Here is a 21,642-nt window from a genome sequence, read left to right on the forward strand (position 1 = left end):
GGTATCATCAGGTCCTCACAGCAATGAGTCATCACGTTTTGTCAGGATGTAGGAGGAAGATAAAAGTCTATGCACTCGTGACTGTGTGTGTGTGTGCAGTCTTTTGTTATGTCAGTGTTTCTTGTTTGTTGATATTTAGCCGAGAACCATGAGTTTCTTTCTTCTCATAGGTGAAGCAGAGGAATCAGGTATGTGCGAAAAGAAAAAAAAAGACATTAATGTGTTCAGCAGAAGTTAATAACTGTATGAAAACACTGTGTTAGATGATGTTTATCAGACACTGTAGTTAAAAACAGTTTTTTAGCACAGAGCTGCTGGGGAGGTGTGTTTGTGCTTAGAGTGGAGCTGCAGAGACATCCAGAGGTTCAGGAGTGGAACTGCAGCCGTTTCTCTGCCTCTCAGACCTCCTGGTTTGCTCTCACACTGCATTTTGGCTCATCATCCACCAGTAACCCATACATCCCCATGCCCTCACACTGCCTCCACCCAACTCAACAGATGATGTGCCCCTTCTTTCTTCCTTCGCTGTATTATTTTTTCCTCCTGCTAGTTCAAGCACATCTTAATTTCATCTGTCCAAAGAATCTAGTTGCAGAGCAAGTTTATGTCTCGGTTTTCTAAAGAAGTTTAATCTGGCCTTTCTCTTCCTGAGTCTTACCTGTGACTGAGTGAGTATTACCAGTTTGCATCCCACTGTATTTACATTCACAGAGGCGTGTCTTGACTGCAGCCTTTGGCAGTGATATGCATACTTGGCACAGTTAGATGATATGAAGAAGAAGAGGTTCTGGTACACTTTAGCTCTCTTTCACGGTCTTCCAGGACTTCCAGGTGTCACTCAGCTCACAGTGCAGTCCTCCTCCTCCTCTTTAAGAATGCACCAAACTGTTGATTTGGTCACTCCTAAAGTTTTTTCCATCTCTCTTAAGATATTAAGATTTGCCACAAATGGCTAACAAATGATTAGAACCAACCCCAACCATATTTCTAATTTTAAGCCTTAACAAAAAACCAAAAAGATGAATTACTTAAAAAAAAAAAAATCACTAACTGTACAGTTTTTTATGAAACTGTAATTCTGTACCAGGCAGTAAACATGCCTGTTATTGTTGTGAAGTCAGCCTCAGTTGCTATTACAGGACTGGCTGTGCTTAGTGTTACAGTGTATCACAAAAGTGAGTACACCCCTAAGAGACTACACCCTTAAATTGAGCACTGCTTGTCATTTCTCCTCCAAAATGTCATGTGACTCGTTAGTGTTACTAGGTCTCAGGTGTGCGTAGGGAGCAGGTGTGTTCAATTTTGTAGTACAGCTCTCACACTCTCTCATACTGGTCACTGAAAGTTCCAACATGGCACCTCATGGCAAAGAACTCTGTGAGGATCTTAAAAGACGAATTGTTGCTCTACATGAAGACTGTTATATAAGCTGCACACAGACTCCTTTTCACTGTGTCAAAGTGTCATTTTGTCAGTGTTGTCCCATGAAAAGATATACTTAAATATATGCAGACATGTGAGGGGTGTACTCACTTTTGTGATACACTGTATGTGGAGTCCCCCAGAAAGGTCCATTCTGAGCCTGGAGCATCCCTGGTATGTATGTAAGAGTTATCAAGTTTGCTGACAAATGCTTTCTATATACTTAGCAAAGAACCTTATCACTGCCATTGATTTTACTCCTAAATAAATGTAAACAGAACCACAAACAAGCGGCTCTGATGATATGAACGGTTAAATAAAGCCATGGGGACGCTTTGCTCTAACAGTGAATGTGTAGTGAGCGAATCACGCCTAAAATCCAAGCAGAGACGCACTATAACAAAGAGTTCATTAAAGAAAAACCCACCACATTCTTATTTTAAACTGAAGTTGTATTCAACACATTTGTAAATATCATGTGACACTTTACAGAACATTCAGACTGTGTACAAGACTTAACTCTTCCACCAAACAATGCAGCAAGACCAGCATATTAAAGCCAGACTGGGGTTGTCCCAGTCAGGCTGAAGTGAAAATGACAGATCAGTTTTAAAGGTGGTGTAAATTGGCGGTGAGCATTATTGTTTCAGGACAGCGACTCGAGCTCAATAACGTCTCCGAAGAGCCGTTTGAACGGAGCATCAATTATTCATCCTCTCATACGTACAGCTTCTTTTGACAGCCGCTTCACACGCTGCCCGTCAAATCTGCTGCATCAGTGGAATCTGTCTCCTCTTTGTCCTTCTCCATCACTGGAGGACGGCACGTGCACCACACACACACACACACACACATCTGTTTTTAGATTCAGAGGGGGACTCACAGGGACTGGAGAAATTGGGGCATTTTGTCAAAATAATCTATGGAAGACTGTTTGTGATCAACAAAAAAAAAAAAAATCTGTCAAACTTTTCCTATTTCTCAGCCAACAAAGTGCACCAACATAAGGTTATGAGAAATGAATTTTTATGGGCATGAAAAACATCTGAAATTGTGGATATTTCATATATTTTATTATAAAAATATGTAGCTATCAAATCTCAGTAGAACTGTTATTGGAAAGTAAAACCTTTTGCATATGATGATGGAAGGTAGTGCAATATAAAGATCATATGGCAAACTTTAATTTACCCTCAACTGGCCGCGGCAGATGTCTGCTCCTCCCTGCGCCTGGTTCTGCTGGAGGTTTCTTCCTATTAAAGGGAGTTTTCCTTCCCACTGTCACCAGGTGCTTGCTCATAGGGGGTCATTTTGATTATTGAGTTTTCTCTGTATTATTGTAGGGTCTTTACTGTACAATATAAAGCACCTTGAGGTGACTGTTGTTGTGATTTGGTGATATATAAAAAAAAATTAAATCAAATTGAATTAACATGAACTTAAAGGGGACCTATTATGCTTTTCCTTATTTTTTAGTATACATATACTGTAATGCTCATATTAAAAATGGACAAACTTTTAAATAATGAGGTCGGTACATGAACAAGTAATCCCTGTGAGACAAAAACTTTTTTTTACACTCTTGGATCTGCATGAAGCCAAGGAGAGCAGATATCCTTCCTATTGTCATCGCAGGCACAGAAGCTCCACCCACCTGTCGTTACTCTAGCACAGTCCAAGTCTAAAAATATGGAGTGGGAAGTGAGCAGAATGGGTCCCATTTAAGAAAAAACTAATGTGTTTTGCTTTTCCCCATACACAAGCAAACCATTTACTGGAAGGTGACTTGTATGCACACAATTTTTAACATGATAAAATAATCTTACAGTACATTATTACTTAGTTTCCAAGCAGACGGTTGGTTGAAGCTGTGAGGAATAGCTGCTTGTAACCAGTTAAACAGTTTGAGAGTTTTACTTTCTAGATGAGATAAAAGATGCTTTCCACAAACTTTCCATATTATTCCCAAAATCGGCACTTCAGCAATATACTGTATGATATATTACTTGGAAACATTTATATCTAAGTTCTAGGGTAATAAAACTAGTAGTAATTTTATAAATTTGTTGTTGACTTTAAAATAAATAGATTGATTTAATGCTAATTGAGTTAAAAAAATCTCCCTTAATGACTCTCAGTATTTTGTTTATTAAAGAGTTGCTTCCAGCTAGCTCTTTTTTGGTTGTTCACAATAAAATATACAAAGTTTTTCAAAAAGTTTCCCCTCATAACAGTTGAAATTTAAATTCAGATTGAAATATTATTATTTTTCTATCTTTTCCAAGTTCAGCCCTCATTGGTCGGTGGATATCCAGGCATCTACTGGTAAACAATTCTCTTCTTCTATAATTTAAACAGTCCTGTGCTCCTCCTTCTTAAGCACACATTTAAGCATGAAACTTCCATCACAGTGGTTTAAAAACATTTCGTTTCTCTGTAAACCTCAGAAGCTTTCAGCAAACTCTCCTCCTTCTCTCATCTGAAGGTGAAGCTTTAAAAACAACAACAAAAAGTACAGTCTACAGGTTTTTTTTCTCCACCTCAGAAGAAATCAGCTGTGTATTACACAAACGTCATGAAAAGCAGGAATGTCCGGAACAGCTGCAGGTCACCCACACCCATAGTGTATCGGGTTATAGCAGCAGCAGCAGCAGCAGCAGCAGTGCAGGCAGGTCAGAAAGGGAAGATCCCCCCCCCCCCTCGGGTCCTCAGATCAGGACAGAGTGAAATTCTTTTTTTTTTTTTTTGTTTTTTTTAACTTTTCTTTCAGCTTTTCCAGAAGCTCTGACAACCAGAAGGAACCCTGCCGTCCTCTCCTGCAATATGGACGTTAAACACTAGGTGGTGACACCTCCTCATGATCAGCTGGTGCTGCTGGAGCTGCCGCCCTGCTGCGCCTTTGATGCTGAAACAGGGGGGAAAAAAAACATGCACTTAAAACAGGAATTCAGTTTCAGGATATAACTGTAAAGCATTTGTTATTGAAATAAACTATGGTTTGTCCAGGGTTTGTTTGTACCTGTGAGGTCTCTGAAGCGTCTCTTAGCCTCGGCTCGCTCCTCAGAGTCGAAATACCAAACTGTGATGGCGTACCTGAAACACAAAAGGCAACAACAGTGGCTTCAGTGGCTGGGATTGTTGCTTGCAACACGCAATATGTTAAGCGAATGTGAGGAAAATTACAACACATCTAATAAATACCAACAAAAGCAGTCAAGACTTGGACTCTTAGTGGCACTGCACTCTGACATGACCAGAAAAAGACAACCTGAAATTGCTTTTAGGAAACTAAAGGTCTGCTAGTACCAGTCATATGCAAAACAAGGGTTGTATCAAGATCCAGTTCCCCTTCCACAGATTACTAAACTGAACGAGTCTCTTCTTGTCAGTTGACAAGACCAGTAGCTGCTTCATGAACTGGGGTACTGATGGGTTGGTTACCTGGTGGTGTAGGAGGGCTGCACCTCATGTGGGTTCCTGCGGTCTGACCAGAAGAAGAGCAGCCTGTCAAAAAGTGGCTTGATGTCAGCCACGTAAGACTTCCCTTCTGGAAAGATCCTGAGGATGCCGCCATGCTCCTGATCAACAACAGGAAAGATCATTTAGCAGATGTTCTTCATATTTCAAATGCTGCCTCTCTTTTAAATGTCTGATCTTTTTTAACATTTTATCTCAGTCCTTTTCACTCTTGTCTCTGTTCATCTGACTGACATCATTATTGTGACATTAATATTCATGTTGTCTGTGATTCAAACCAGTCCTGATCTCTTCCTCTGATACCATCAAGTCAAAGGAAGTAAACATTCAATAGCAGAATCATCACAAAGCACTTTATAATGAGATCAAAGTCCCACAATCTGACTCAAAATCATACGATCTTTATCAATAAAAAAAAAAAAAAAACGCGAGCTCAAAGGTCAACCTGAAGAGACAGTAAGAGGGGTTAATTAAATGAACAGAGGTGAAAGCACCTTGGCATTCCAGTTCTTGTTGAGGTAGTAGATGCAGGTGATGCAGCGTCCGTCACAGTTGGGGTTGTCTACGTGTTTGACATAGCCCGCCCCGTTTCCTGGGTAACACGCCACCATAGCCTGAACACAGACAAACAAGCAGAATTGATTAGACCACTCCTGCGTCCTTCCTGCCACAAAACTCTGCTGTTTAAATTCACTTCATAGCAGAAAAAAAACTAATGAAAACCACACAAAAATACAACCACGAGCTCTGATGTGATCAAGCTCAACTACTGCACTAAACTGCCAATTTATTTTCACAGGTTTTTATTATTTCACTACATTTCACAGGAGAATAAACTAAGTTTTCCACGTGTTTCCTGAAACGACACATGTGGAACTGATTAGTTATTACTTTTTATTGTTGTTGCCACCGATTCAAATGTTGTAATTATTAATAAATATCTTTTGGCTGTTGTCAGTACAATGTAAGCGAGGCTTTGTCCCAACTGCAATTTCTCACATTATTCTGAATTTTTACAACTCAAACCATCAGCTGATAAACCAAAAAATAAATAAAAATAAAATAGAATCAGACTGATCAAACAAACGGCAACTGTTTATAAGAAATGGATGGATTGGTATTAGAACTCAAACTGTAGTGTCAACAGGGATAACAGGAAAAAATGTACTAGACTAGTTGTTTGTTGTTCAGTATAATTTGATGATTATTACCGTAAGTTTTTCATTTCATATTCCTTCTTTTGGAAAACCTACTGTCTTAAAACAAGTTATGTTTAAGAAGTACAGCAGCTGTATGTCTGTGTAGGTTCTCAGTCATCCAGGTCATTGTAATGTCTGGAGCTTGAAAAAAAGGATGAGTGGACTTTGTTTTGTTTCTTGAAGACGTTTCACCTCTCATCCGAAAGGCTTCTTCAGCTCTCAAACCAAATGGTGGAGACCCAGGTATTTAAACCCCTGTGGGTGCAGTCCCCTGGAGGTGGTTATGACCCAGTATTGCTCATGTGCAAAATCACATGCGCCAAGGTGTGAAAGGAGGGGTGGGTCATTACAATCGGTGGCCATTGTTTCATGTGACCTATTGAGGTGAGGTGTGAATGGGGGTTGAGACGTCTGGGAAGGGAGCTCAGGACAGCACTGTAAGCTTCTTTTACTTTCAAATCATCTGGCTTCCCAGTCCAAAATGTGAACACTCAATCATTTGACTGTAATGACCCACCCCTCCTTTCACACCTTGGCGCATGTGAATATACACATGAACAATAGAGGGTCATTACCACCTCTAGGGGACTACGCCCACTGGGGTACCAAATGGTCCACCATTTGGTCTCTCCACCATTTGGTTTGAGAACCATTTGGTTTGAGAACTGAAGAAGCCTTTCGGATGAGAGGTGAAACGTCTTCAAGAAACAAAAAGAAGTCCAGTCGCCTTTTTTCAAGCACCACAAAGTGCAACGCTTGTTTCGACCAAAATGATCTAACCTTCAAAATAAAAGCTGGTGTCTTGAAAATGAGTTATGCTGACAGCCAAGATTACACAAACTTCCCGTGTGTGTGTGTGTGTGTGTGTGTGTGTGTGTGTGTGTGTGTGTGTGTGTGTGTGTGTGTGTGTGTGGTGGTTATTTGCTAATATTTCTTGTGTACTGATGTGTGTTGTGGTTGCATGCCTACGCACTGAGTGTGACGTGCAGCAATTGCATACATGCATGTTTGCATACTTGTGTGTGTGTGTGTCACAATCTGACAATCTGACATCAGATTGTGGCCCCGCCCATCAATGATCGATAAAGTGTCTTGAACAGTCGATTCTGGATTTTTTGTGTTTTTCTCTTGTTTTTTAAAGGTTTGATTAGATGCTACAAAAAAAAAAAAAAAAAAAAAAAAAAGACAAAAAAGAAACAGAAACTAAGAATATGCTGTTATTCTTAAATTAGTAAGATGACTCGAAGCTTGTAGCTATATAATAACTTAGCAGACGCTACCACATACAGATTTTAATCAACATGTCCATTACTTTGTTTTTACATATTTCAAATAAAAAAAAAAAAAACGGATTCTAAAAAAATGTGTGCGCGCACGTGTATCATGCATTATTATTATTACAAGTGAATATTCAGACACTACAGCACCCTCATAATTAATTGCTTTCCAGGTGAATCCAGAAAAATGAAAAAATGAAATTATTTCTGGAAAATGGAAACCTTTCCCAAACAGGACGTGGGAGGTGGGGGCTAAGGGGATTCCCTGCAGTACTGTGACCTCATGACCCCGCAGGAAGTGTCCGATAAGCTCAGAAACAGATGATGATCATTCATAAGACGCTGTCTCAAAGTCAACAGAAAACAAAGACCAAACTGGGATCCTTCCAGAGAAAAAAGAAGCAGCCGATTCCGTGTTGCGATCCCTCTCAGGTTATATCCGCTCAGGCTGCCGCTGCAGCGTCATCATACTCGACTGGGTCGAGCAAAATCTGGTTTTTCACTGTTTTCTGATTCAGTTAGGCTCATAAATACTGCAGAAAACGGACCTGCCACTTTACTTTTCATTTCTTAAGCAGCTATTTACTGTAATTACATTATAGTAAAAACATAATTTAACACAATTTATTAAATTTTTATCTCATCTATTTTTGTCTTAAATGCCATTTACTTTTTGAACTTCTATTATCAATTAATGATGGACAAAAAAAAAAAATCAAGCGGTGAGTTGGTAGAGTGCTGTACAATTGTGTTTTCTGAGTTTCTTTTGCTTCAATCATCTTATCAGAAGAAAGTACATTTGTGAACTTTGCAAATAAATATGCTTTCATCATACTGAAGAATGGCAGAATAGCCTTCTGTATAAATCAATATCATAAAAAGGTAACACAAAGCATCCCACAGGTCTTTTTTTCCCAATGTGTGTGAAACTCATTTTACATCTTTAAAAAAAAAAAAACAAGGTTAGAGAAGATTAACGCTTGTTAAAAACACATTCTTTAAAGTCGCCAAAACAAACATCAACAGCACTGATTTATGCCAGAGTGCGTTATCGTTACCATCTCTCTGACGTCAACGTCGTCACCTGACCCTGGTGATTACACACAGACTGCACGCAAGCCCCTCCACTAATTCCTTTATTGCAACGAGCGCACTTGTTCAACATGTGAGCATTTATTTATGGGAGCTCTATAACAAAAAGTTATAAAGCCACCCTTACTGATATCAGCAGCCATGCCATCACCTGCAACCCCTTTTCTCTTAGGGGACTTTATTGTAATGCCCCTCTTATTGTCAAACACATGCGTACAAAAGAGTTGTACACCTTCGCACGCTCCATAGAATCTCATGGAAGTGAACATCCTGTTCACTTCCTTTTCTTTACAATTATCAACACGCACGCCAGTTTATACAGGAAGGTCACAGTGTAGATTAACCTCCCCGATCCAATAGACGGGTCCCTCGACATATCAACGACAACAGCGGTGCACCTTTAGTAACCTTACTGACGTCAGCGTTTACCACCTGATGTCTGTGTTTATACACCCGTCGCATGCAACCATACAGACGCCGCGCCCCTTCCCTTTTGGATGCTCTTGCTGTGAAACGCCCCTCTCTATTGCTCTTAATGAGAAGGGGGAGGGATGGTTGGTGGGTGGAGAAGTCGAGCCTCCGTCAGGCTGTGTGAGGGGCTCCAAAGTTGCACGTAGTTTGAGGCCTCCCTGGCTGCCAATGACGACAAACCCCTAGCACTGATAAAGAGCGGCTGACCTGCTCCACAGGCCTGCTCTGAAGGGAAGCAGAGAAATCACGCAAGTTTGTTTACACGCCGCCACTAGGGAACACACACACACACACACACACACACACACACACACACACACACGCCTCATCATCATTATCATCGTACAAGTGAGTTCCTGTGGCATGAAAAAATGTGCAGTGACACAGGAGGGGGGGGCTGGGCGGAGACGATATGATACACTACGAAGGGAAAAGGATTCAAAACAAAACGCCTCGGAGAAATGTTTTCAATTCAGCTTTATCTTATCTTTCTAGCTGAGGGAGATGCAGAGAAGGGGAAGGAGAGGGGAAGAGAGAAGCATTGTGGAGGTGATGTCTGTGCAGTTGTTTGGCAGGTTTCCAGCCAGCTGATGGTTTAATGACAGAGCTACGTGTGGAGCGTGAGACTACAGCGTGTCTGCAGCTCCGCTCAGACCAACCAGCACGGTCTCTACAGTGCTCACCAAATCAAATTCAATATAATATTTTAGATGTTTCAATACCTTTTTAAAAAAAAAAAACAAACTGAGGTAAGTTTGGTTTCAACTAACAGACTGCGGGTCGAGCAATACTTACAACTCAGTAATTAAAAAGATACATTTTAGAGAAATGGTTTCTCCCATGTGTAGTGGTGTTAAAAATTATTTAAAAGTAGAAAAGTTATATAAAAAAAATTAAATCATCAGTTGATACTCCTTTGGGTACAATCTCTCATTTTAAATTATGTTGACACAAAGCTCCTGTACAGCTGCTTGTACCACAGTAGCACTGCTTTAGATTTGGATTTCAAACTATTATTAAACATTTTTTTGTGTCCCCCAAACAAAAAGTGACAAAAGACAAAAGAGCCTTATCTTGCTGATCTTCCTGCTGTTTATTCTCCTGTATCGTCTCCATATACAATAACTCTGTACGTGTGTGTGTGTGCGCGCGCGCGTGTGTGTGTGCTATAACTAGGCTGACCTGTTTTCACAAGAAGTTCCATCTGATAACACAAACACAAACATGTGATAAGAGCTTACTGTACACTGCGGCACGTGAATGTGCTTGTGTACGTGCATGTAAAATGAGGATACTGTAAATCAGTGCATGTCCAAGCACGAGCGAGCGAGTGAGCTTTGGTGTGTGTTGAGGAAGAGTGTGTGTGTGTGTGTGTGCGTGTGTGTGTGTGGGGGGGGGGGGGGGGGGGGGGGGGGGGGCTTTGTGCACACTCACACGAGTGGGCGTGTCTGTTCTTCTATGTCCATCTTTAGGAGGACACTTTGAAAATGGAAGACATTTTGGCCAGTCTTCACTTTGCAGCACTTAAAACAAAAATGCTCTTTGAGGATTAAGACTTAGTCTTAAAGTTAAGGTTAGGGTTCATGCAAGCTCAAGCAAAGTGATGCTGATCTCATCAATGAGAATGGCAGAAATAAACACTGTGTAAAACAGAACATCTGTCAGTGACTGACTCATTTACTCACTGTTCTGTGGTGTTTCAGTTTCTCTGTCACAACATACATATTAATCAGCAAAATCAGATCCAAACGAAATTTTGTGGTTTAATAAAATGCAATTCCAGTTTGATTTCCAGAGATGAACCTCTGCATAAACTGCAGTTCCTTGGGGCTGGCCCCAAAACGAAGTCAATCCCCACCGACTCCCATGTTGAGCATTAAAAAGCATAGCCTAATACAAAAAACAAAAACGATTTGGCCTCTATGGCTGGTTTCCACTTTCATAAAAACTAGTTTGAATTATTCTTTTAATTACTCATCCACCTGATTTAAGTGCTAGGGACGTGGCCATGTTGATTGACAGGTGTGTCCGATTACGGTGCCCAAATTCGAAGGCTCCTTGAAATACATTTGTCTTTCTCTGGGTTTTAAAGGACGCATCCCGACATGTACTGCGTATTGGTGGGTCGGAAGCACCAAGCAAAGTGGTTGAGGAAGTAATTTTTAAATACAGGTATCGGGTTTCATCTCACTCAAATATCTACAAAGAAGAACCTTAAAATGTTTAAAATATTGCAACATTTTGGCAAAGTCACATGTAACTCACTACTTAATGCAGCTCAGATCCTGCACCCTTTAAAAGCCTTGACTTTGAAACATAAGAAGCTCAAAAGTTTCATTTAATCTTAAAGCGATTGTTGCACATTTATGGATAATTGATACCAATAATATATCCTGGCTTTTACTCAGTTGAATATTACTTTTAAAGTCCTGTAAAAACAAACGCCTCCTCTTCTTGTGCTAGCTCTTATTTTTTTTTCTCTATGATTAATATATACAACATATGAACTCGTGATTATAAGTTAAAACTGCGTTCTAATCCTGCAACTTAACACACAACTGATAAACTTCTCATAACAACTGCTGCTAATTTGGCTGCCGCCGTGGTTGAATTCCTTTGACTTAGAACGGCAAATGTCCGGGTTAGACGAGACTGAGAAACCCACTGATTCAAAACGTCTGTGGTGTCTCTTCAAGGGAGGGGTGACGGGACAGAGGTTTTCCACCCCTGACAGCACATCAGGACACATTCAGCAATGTGAGAGAAAAGAGAAGAGAAAGAGGAACCAGGGAGCAGCAGCTGAGAGATGGGGAGGAGAACAAGGAATGGGTGGGCAGCTCTCTGTAGTTGAGGGACTGGTAGAAAAGTTTAAAACAATTGCTAATTTTATATTTCCTGTATTTAAGGTATTTCCAAAATTTTCCAACACAAAATAAAACAGCCACAGAGGAAATGACAATAATAAATATTTGAAAGAGTCCAGATCAGCTGAAAAAGAAAGCATTTTTTATTCTGGTGGTGCTGCTCGACATCAATGGACAAAGATCCTCCTGTCTGCGTCTCTGCGCATGGCTGAGAAGCTCCAGCAGCACAGCCAGGGCCTCTCACTGAACAGCTTTGATTGATAAAGTTTAAAGCTTATCAATTTGTCCGTAATCTTTTTAGTTAATGTTAAAATAATTTTGTCATCAAAGTGGGACTGTGCTGGTCTCAGTGGGAAAATGTAGTCAGTAAAAAGTATAAAGGGCAGCAAAAAGTACATTCGGAAAACAGCAGTGTCAGCAACAAAATGTACCTGAAAATAATGTACAGCAAAAAAAAAATAATAATAATAATAATTCATGTCATTGTTTTCCACCAGAATGTTATGATGTGGCATGATTTTCTCACCCAGTAAAGGAGTAAATCAGTTTACCCTTCATTTTATCATTCAATTCCCTCAAACAGAAGTAACTAAAGCTTTCACTCTAATATTGTTGTTGCAATACGTTAGCAATATTTGTCTTTATAAAGTATAAAGTGATATGAAATGAAGTATCTTGAATTTTTACTGAAACACAGTATTTGAATCAACTGAATTAAATTCCACTACTGGTCATATAATGAAGATCTAATGTAGGCCCAGTTCTCCAGTAAAAGTAAAACTAATCAGATAAAATGAAGATTTTCTCCTCTGTCTCAGTGAAACATCGCTGTCCAACACGTCTCGAGCTGCTGCTGCGGTAAAGCAGTTCCTTGTAGGCTCTCAGCCATCCAGTTTATCGGTACCACCACAATCCTGTCATTCATTATCTGTTTGTATAGTGGGCTCTACTTATAGCTGTCCAGTAGAGGAGTTATATTTGTTAATAAATACATTAGTAAAATTTCAGATCTGCTTTGAACCACGTTATAGTGTTTTATGTCTATTCAGTGTTTATATACACTGCTCAAAAATACACAGTCGTTACGCAGCAGCAGTTCATATTCTGAAAATTCTGGGTCACTGTCCGCAGGTTTCTTTCCAGGGAAAAGGTAGACAATACATATAAAAGCATAGAGCGGCATTCCTGCTATGGACCCATAATCTACATGCCATCAACACATCTGCCTGTAAATGATTAATTATATTGGAGCAGCAGAGAAACACTAAGAGGACCTGATATGATCCCGTAAATTTCCTGCCCTTCCTGGAGCGTGCTCTGGTTTCTGAAACTTTTGACTCAGAGCCCAGAGCTGGTCTGCTGCCAAAAGGCCAGCAAGTTACAGAGAAAACCAACAACATCCAGACCAGAGTTATGCAGATTCCACTTGAGCTGACTAATTTCATTTTGACAAGTAACATCTGCCTGCAATAAATATGTTGAAACTGCTGTGTGATGCACCTTTTCACTGAGCATCAGGAGAGCAGTGTGTGATGAGCTAAGCTGTTAAACAAATAAAACAAAGGAAGGCCTGAAATAAACATCTCCTTTTCCTAGTTTCACTTGTAAGCAGCTGCAGCCCCCAGCAGGGCACAGCTTCAACACAGTGCGGCCCATTTTAAACACAGAACTACTCTTTTAGTAGAACTTCTACTACAAGTGTCTTTGCTGGTTCATTTTAGCTCTGCTTTCAGTTTAACCTGTGAGCTCCAGACAAATTAAGTTTATTTTCAACTGCTGGGGAAGTTTGTTGATGTTGATAACTAAGGTTAAACAAGGATAAGGGTCTTAGTTTCAGACCAGTCTCCTGCCAATGCTCTAATTCATAAAGTAGAGAAATTAGATAAAAATAAAAAAAACTGGCAAATGTAATCAAAGAACCTGTTAATTAACTAACATGAATCAACTCAACTCGACTTGAAACAATGTGACCTTTTACAAAGGTACACATTATATGTATAGCCTTGTATAAAGTCTCACGCGATAGTGCGAAATGTAAATTGCTTATTCGGAGGTTTTAATTACTTTAACTCCTGTAATACAATAATAAAAATCGAGCTGTGCTACGTTTGAGCTCTGTGGTTTTAAAACGGCTATCAGACAAACTATTAATCTAAGTTTGAGCTTGTTTAAAGGCTGGGTTCATTTTATATGTGCTTTGTGTGTTTGTCAGCTCTGGTTCTCTGGCTGCTTCGCATCAAACATATTTTTGGTCTTGATTAGCACGAATTGATGGCTTTAAACCCGGATCACGCCACCAGGTGGTCTCTTACCTTGGATCTCTCCCGAATGGCTTTGTTTCCCAGCCGCCCGGAGCAATAAGAAATCAGCTTATCGATCAGGTTGAGCAAGAAGTTGATCGCCTCGCATCCGCGCTCCGACCCGTTCACCCAGGCGATCTTGTCTCCGCGGATGCTCCTCCGGTGGACCGCCGGGACGGAGCCGGCCAGCCGGCCGTCCTGCAGGACTCCGGAGGCGTGCATGTCCTTCACTTGATCCAGCACGGCGCCCCCGGCCAGCTCCCCGAGGAGTCCATCCACGTAGTAGAAGCCGTATTCCTGCAGGGCCGGGACGACCTGCTCAAGAGCCAAACGCTCCAATTCCGTGTCCGATAAATGTTCAATAAAAGGCATTTTAACGATAGAGGTAATCTTGGAAATACGAAAATAAAAATAATGATTAAAAAAAAGATTGTCCAGAAAGGCAGAAGAGTCGCAGGTTCAAAGTTTTCGCTGCAAAATCATTGATTTCACAGAGAGAGGAGAGTCCGCTTCACCGTCAGCTCCGCTCTCTCTCACTGTGGCTGTTGAGTTCAGTCCCGCTGAAGTCCAACAGTCCAACAAGCAGCCGACAGACCGCGGAAAATACCTCTGAACTCCTGCGTGTCTGTGCTCGCGTTTATCATCCAGTTCTAATTCAGCCCACAGCAGGAGCCCGTCAGCCAGTATGCAAATGAACTACATCCGCCTACGAATTTCACAATAAATGTACGATTCCGCCCAACATTTTTTTGGGGGGGTGGGGGTGGTTTTGCTATGTTGCCTGTATCAGTTTTTAAGCCTTTTAGTCATCATAAAGAATCCCAGAGACAACCAGTTATAATACGTAATAAATAAATGAATGAATAAACTCTGCCAAAACCGTAGTGACGCTAATCAACCATTTACTGGTGTTAAGTGTTAGACTAAATTATTTCAATACACATTTCACTATATCCCTGAATAGCAATTATTACGATGACAGAAAATGTAACTAACAATTATTTTTATAAGTGATTCATTAAGCAAAATACTAAGTATTCTCAGTCCAGTATACTCAGGGATAGGACTTGCAATTTTATATCATTTTGCATAAAAAAATGCCAGAATATTTTCAAACTAATCTGTCACATGATTAAAAACCCAAATAATCTATTGACTAAACGGAACTGAACAGAAACTGGTCAAAGGGGAAAATAATTTGTAATTGCAGCTTTTATTCCAGGATTTATTTTTGTGACTTAACTACGAAACACAAGGTTAACTTTTAAATCAAGTGTAAGAATTCAGATAGTCACTGGACATTCATTCTTTATTAGGAAAAATAAAGTGGCTGGCGGTTCGTGAGAATTACAAGAGTTTCGCTTTACTTTAAAAGACCGTTCGCCCACTTCCGCTCAGAGCGCCGCAGGTTTACCGTGGAGAACGGAGTGAATGTGCGATCAGTGAGAGACGTGCTGAATGTGATGTCCACTGTGTGTGTGGGGGAGAGGTGACGCTTCATGACCTCCCCGCTGTGTTTCCTCCAGTTCATGACCTCCAGTTACATCACGTGTCGAATCATTTTCACTTGAATTCCTACAGAAAATAAGCTTTATCTACAATCTGTTGTCTAATCTGAATTTGTTGGCTACGGCAAGACACCACACCAGCATAAACTGCATAATTCATTCACCCTATTATCAACAACACAAGATATCACGCAGTTAAGGTGCCACATTGCAGGATGATAAAGTTAATAGGAGCAGAAGTGGCTCTGCTACGTTCCCACGCACTGGGCGTGCCCGTCGCCATTAAGTACTACGTGAGCTGCATGTAGCCCTCGCGCTCCCTAACGGAAGTAAACAGTGAACGTGTACTTGACCACGTGCGTGCAAGCAACTGTTACGGAAACTACCCTGTAGCATACAGGATAATAATGATAATAATAACAATCGGAAAACATTAGACTGAACCGAACACATATGCTGTTGAAGCACATTATCAGGTATCCTAAGTATTGAACGTTGAACAGTGTCAATTCAGCGACTCTAAAAATAAAAGATGCACAATTTTTTCTCTGTTGTCTGACTTAAGATATCGGATCATTTGAACATTTACTGGAATGAAGTTCCGGGAAACGTTAAGATGGAAAAAAAAAAAAAATCAGGAGCTGCTGAGATACGTGAGCCCAGCAGCGTTTTGCTTTTCATGACATCAGACGACAAAAAGGTCTGAAATGGTTGGTTTCATCTTCAACACTGTATTGTTAATTGTGTAATAACCTCCTATGTGTACCAGAAGCTGTAAAAAAGACAGTGGAGTAGAAAGTACAATATTACCCTCTGAAATATAACGATGTGGAAGTATAGAGCAAGTACCTGTACTATTGTACTTAAGCACTGTAACCTAGTAAATCTACTTAATTAGGAAACAATTTGAAATCTCTCACAGTAATCCTTTAACACAAAGCATTGTCCCAGGCTGTAAATATAAATTCCAAAATCAAGAGTTTATTGAGAAACGCTGGCCCTGCCACCACTCAGCTCACTGTCAAGTATACTGTATAGTTTCTGCAGCATGATGCCATATAATGCCTCCGAGTAACACTCGGAGAAAAATGAGACTTACAGGCGAGTATATCGTGGGGGCAGCTGTGGCTTATGGGATTCTGAAGCTTTGTCCAGGTATTTGAGAATTTCCTTTTGTATTTCTCAACTGTAAGCCATTTATATTCAAAGTTAGTATTAATTCATGTATGGGTTTTGTACAAATCACCAGAGGTGGGAAGTAATGAGGTACAAAAACTTTGCTACTGTACTTTAATGCAGACACTTGAACTTTAGTTGAGTATTTATTTTTCTGACAACTCTCTACATTTTTACACAGATATCTGTACCTTTTACTCCTAACATTTTCAAAACAGGCTCGTTACTTTAGGTTTAATTCATCTGAGGGAAGATATTATTTCACATCATTGCTTCAAACATCAAACCAATCTGAGAGTAAATAACACTTAAGACAATCCCATTGGTGTATCCATCATTAGGACTTATCACATAAAAGATGAAAGAGATGAAAAAGGCAAAACCATAATTTATGCATCATTTATAGTGCTGTACTCAGGGGTTAAAGTGGGTTGGAATGATCTGGAATGGCATTTGTGGTGCTGTAAATTGTGGTTCTGGTATCTCAGCACAGCAGTAAACATAAAGGGAGTAACATTTTTTTTTTAAGTGTCAGATCATTTCAAATGCAACAGCTCAAGAAATACCAGCAAACACAAACTGTTTCTATGCATTTTGTCAGTGTGTCTTCTAGCTAAGGGTCCAGCTGCTGTATTTCCCAGGGAGGAAAAAACAATAAGAGATAAATGGAAGAAAAACAGGACAGTAGAGGAAGCAGAGAGGATATATTTAAAGGTAAGGACTGCTCAATGACCTTTGATAAACTGGAAATTTAAAGCAAACACAAGGTCCTTATTTTTTAAAATCAGATATTGAATCTGTATGTGATGTGAAGTTGTGTTTTTTCATATTGTGAAACATGCTGCAAAGAAAACTGAGGTACACTAACTCTGTGTTATTCAAAGGTTGCAAGAAAACAGGTTAGTTTGCTGTACTGTGGTAAGTTTATAGTCTGTGTGGCTGTGAGGTTTATAGTCAGTATTAAGTTACATCAACGGTAGTAGAGAATTTAAATTTAAGCTGATGATGCTTGGATTAATTAATTAAACTCCACTTTTATATCAACTTTATACTGTCCAGTCTGAAGACAGTATCAACAGTATATTGTGAAAGCAGTATATACTGGAAATCGGCTGAGATAGCTTGTGAAATATTTGCTCAATTCTTGCTGAATCCAGTTATGTAAAAGCAGTAGACCAGAGCAGCAGCAGCAGCACAGGCCAGCTGATCCCAGCCTGTACACAAAAGAAATCTACTGGCGCTCACAACAGAAAGTATTAAACAGAAACGTCAGTACAGCGTTAAAGCGGGTATACTGACTGTACTGATGTTTCTGTTTAATACTTAGATTGAAATATTTTGTTATTATATGAATATAGCACAAGTTCCTTTGCACAGAAATGTCCTTTAAAGAGTTACTTTTTAACTTTCTTACTTGGAGTACATTTAAGAGCCTTTTACTTGAATAAAGAAGTGTAATCAGTACTTCAACTTTTACTTGAGTATATTTTAACACAAGTATCTGTACTTCTACTTAAGTAAAGAATGTCTGTGCTTTTGCCACCTCTGCAAATCACTGTAATAAATATAAAGATTCATGACAGTGTATAAATAGTACCATAGATATGAGTTGTCCTGGGTAAACATCAAAACAGAATTCCTGTGGAATTAAATCAGCTTCAAATGAAGAAATATAAAGTAGATCAAGTGCAACAGCTACTAACCTTGTGCCTTCCTCTGATCTTGTGCTTCCCCAACTTCCCATCCGAATATGTGATCAGTTTGTCCATCTTCGACAGCAGGTAGCCGATGTTCTCGCAGCCCGGCTCGTTCCCTTCCACCCAAACAATCTGGTCTCCACGAATACTCTTGGTGTTGTCCAGGCCCCTGCTGGCCAGCCTGCCGTCCTGCATCTTCCCGGCATGGTGTAGCTCTTGGACCTCATGCAGAATCCGGTCTCCAATTTTGCTCCCGAGAAAGTTGTCGATGATGCACATGCCATATGAGTTCATGCTTGGGATGATGTAGTGAAGCACCAGCCTGTGGCTGCTGCGGTACCTCCGGTCTTTGGATCTGGGGTTGACACTCCAGCGAAGAGGATAGGGTGAGATCCCAGCCCTATTTTTCCCAGCCCCGGCCCTGGGTATATCTCCAACTGTTTTCCTGGCTTCACTTATGGCTTCAACTTCAGCTTCAATCCCGGTCCGATTTTCTCTGATATGACCTGTCATGTCTGCAGCTGTACTGTTGCTGCTGGTCCCAAATGTAACTCCATCTCCAACACCAACCCCTGCACCAAACCCAGCTTTGACTCCCGTCCCAACCTGGGGCTCAACTTCGGCTGGCACAAAAATCTCTCCAGGTCCAGTTTCAGCACTGCTAAACTTCCAGGAGAGAAACTGATCTGCACGCCTATGGTCATCATCATCTTGATCATGCTCAAGTTTATGGATCTCTGTTTTAAATTTGTCCTTATTCACAACCTTTGAGACAGGACTCATGTCTGCATGTGTTCCCATCAGATTTGTTTAGCTACTCTACACTCTGCTGGCTGTTTTATAGGAAAGCATAAAGCCCACCCAGCCCTCCCCTGGAAGGAGCAGCAAGCCCAGAAAATGCTGGTCTTGGTGGCAAGTTGAATTCCAAAATAAGAGTGACAGTAGAAGTCACCTCAATACCAACACAATCAGTTATTACAAAATATATCAAAAAGTTGAAAAAAAAAGTATATTACAAGAATATACACTGATGACGACAATCCTTCATTACAAAAAATTCCAAATACTTTGTAGACAATGCCTTTACTTTGAAAGTTATGACCAGAAGTTTTCGTTGTATTGTACCTTGACGAGTTAGGAGGGCTCGTTTTTCAAAGTAATAATAATAATAATAATAATAATAATAATAATAATAATGGTGTTTTAGGTTCCTCAAACTTTTACGTGACCTTTCTGTCAGGATAGTCTACCTCTCGAAGTTTTACTTTTAAACTTATTCAGAAAAGTATAAAGACGAACGATTCCTCCAAAAGATACACACACAGTCTTCAAGCAGTTTTCTAATGCGAATTTCTGCCCGTATCGCGATGTTTAGACGATTCCAGACGTTTGCATATGCTAGACGGAGACTGGAGTCGTATTATTCACAGTCATTTTTTTTGTTTTGTTTTGTTTTTGTTTTTAAATAGCATTTTCTAGCATTTTCTCGCAAACAGCTGTCGTAATTGTCTACCTGCTGTCCTTTTCCGCATCAAAAAACCGTGTGAATCCTGTTGCCGCTCCCAGAAAAGTCACGGTGGAGTAATCTGCTGTCACCTCGGAACGTACGTGACTTGCGGCAGATTCTGGTACACACGCAGCCTCGGATGACCGAGGCACGCGCTGGGAGCTCGAGCGAAGCGTGCGTGCGAGCTGAAACACCTCGAGGCTGCAGGGACGAGCTCAGTGGTTACTGCTGCTATATACAGACACACAGCTGCGCTTTACAGAAATGACCAGTGGTTTATTAATAAAAGAAACATTTTAATTTTGAGGTACGTAGATGTTTCTAATGACTGGTCCCTGAAGCGTCAAACTCTACCATGCCACTGGCTAAACGTGTACTGTTACAATTCCTCATTTAATCGTTTTAAGCACTTTTGAGGAGAGAGGACAACGGAATTTTGCGTGGTTAACCCCACCGCCTCCAAACACAAAGAAAAAACAAAGCTCTTGGTACATTTATTTGTTAAGACCATATTTAATTAACTTTCATACATGTATACATACATAAGCATAGCATAATAACATTTAGCTCTAGAAGGCTCTAGTAAACTAGAGAAAGCTATAAGTGGACATTATAGTATAATGAGTCGGGGGAGAGAGCATGGAGTGGTCAGGGTCACCGCAGAAAGTATGTTCAACACACACAACCGGTGATGAAGCCCCTAAAGAGCCTACATATGTAAAACAGGAATTACAACTTTCTAGATGAAGGGCCATTCCATGTAAAATCAATCAGTGCCCCCACCCACCTACTCACTGTCAGGATTACTCTTTTTATTTTTTTGGAATAACTTTTGTATATTTAGTGAAGCAATGCAGAATGTTTAGCTTCATACAATGAATGCTTTTTGAATTACAGGCCCTGGATTAAAAAACAAACAAACAGATAATCATGTTGTCAGTGCACGCTCTAGCAGAAGGGCTTGGGATCATAATGTAGGCCAAAAGGAGACTAAATATGCTATAACTTATTTTTTTAACCAGCTACCTGTCTGTATGGCAAAATAACCACTGAAAGTTTAGTGAAAATACACTTTTTGAATCATCCAGGGAGCCAGTGTTTGCTTCTTTTCCTCTTCATTATGGACATTAAATTGGTGCCATTTTGCTATTGGAAATATATAATGATAATGATGCTCATAAAGTGGCCTTTATAAGAAAATTGTGTTGAACAAGATTTTGGCTCTTGGGTTCTGATACTTGGTGTAAAACTGATTTAGTTGCAGTTTTTGGATGCCTAAATCTTTTTTGAATCCTGAAAATTTCATCCCCATAATTAAGTTATGAAGGCTCAAAACTGTTAGGAATAAACCCTGCTTCGAGGGCCTGTAACATAAAATTTTGCTTCATTAAATAAACTGTAGTTAATGTACAAGAAATTACTAATATACTTATTTCCGATTTGACTGACTAACGACTGTTGTTCCCGCAAGGACTCATTTTAACAATGCAATGACTTTACCGCTATCTGACCACAGTCATTTTTTCTAGGGAAGGTTCCAAAATGAGGGAGGTGACCTGTAAAAGTCTGCAGGCAGGCATAATAACAGCTGTTCAGATTCTTTAAATAAGGAAAGGTGTGTCAGCACTTCCTTTATTGCATCCTTTAAGATC

At 40.1% G+C, this 21,642-nt stretch overlaps 1 protein-coding gene across 2 annotated transcripts; it reads right to left on the bottom strand.

Annotated features, from left to right (window-relative positions):
• Positions 1-3,935: 3,935 nt before the first annotated feature.
• Positions 3,936-19,318, bottom strand: egln3 (egl-9 family hypoxia-inducible factor 3). Of its 2 annotated transcripts, none has more exons than XM_030719562.1 (5): positions 18,490-19,318; positions 5,394-5,513; positions 4,864-5,000; positions 4,442-4,515; positions 3,936-4,327 (listed from the first exon to the last, which is right to left on the bottom strand). In XM_030719562.1, the coding sequence occupies exons 1-5, from the start codon at positions 19,282-19,284 to the stop codon at positions 4,284-4,286; spliced, it is 1,170 nt and encodes a 389-aa protein (XP_030575422.1). In that variant the 5' UTR covers positions 19,285-19,318; the 3' UTR covers positions 3,936-4,283. The 2 variants fall into 2 exon arrangements, with proteins under 2 accessions (XP_030575422.1, XP_030575423.1); XM_030719563.1 differs by lacking the exon at positions 18,490-19,318 and adding an exon at positions 14,115-14,743.
• Positions 19,319-21,642: the final 2,324 nt, after the last annotated feature.

This window comes from Archocentrus centrarchus, chromosome 22, assembly GCF_007364275.1.
Source record: "Archocentrus centrarchus isolate MPI-CPG fArcCen1 chromosome 22, fArcCen1, whole genome shotgun sequence".
Taxonomy (NCBI): Eukaryota; Metazoa; Chordata; class Actinopteri; order Cichliformes; family Cichlidae; genus Archocentrus; species Archocentrus centrarchus.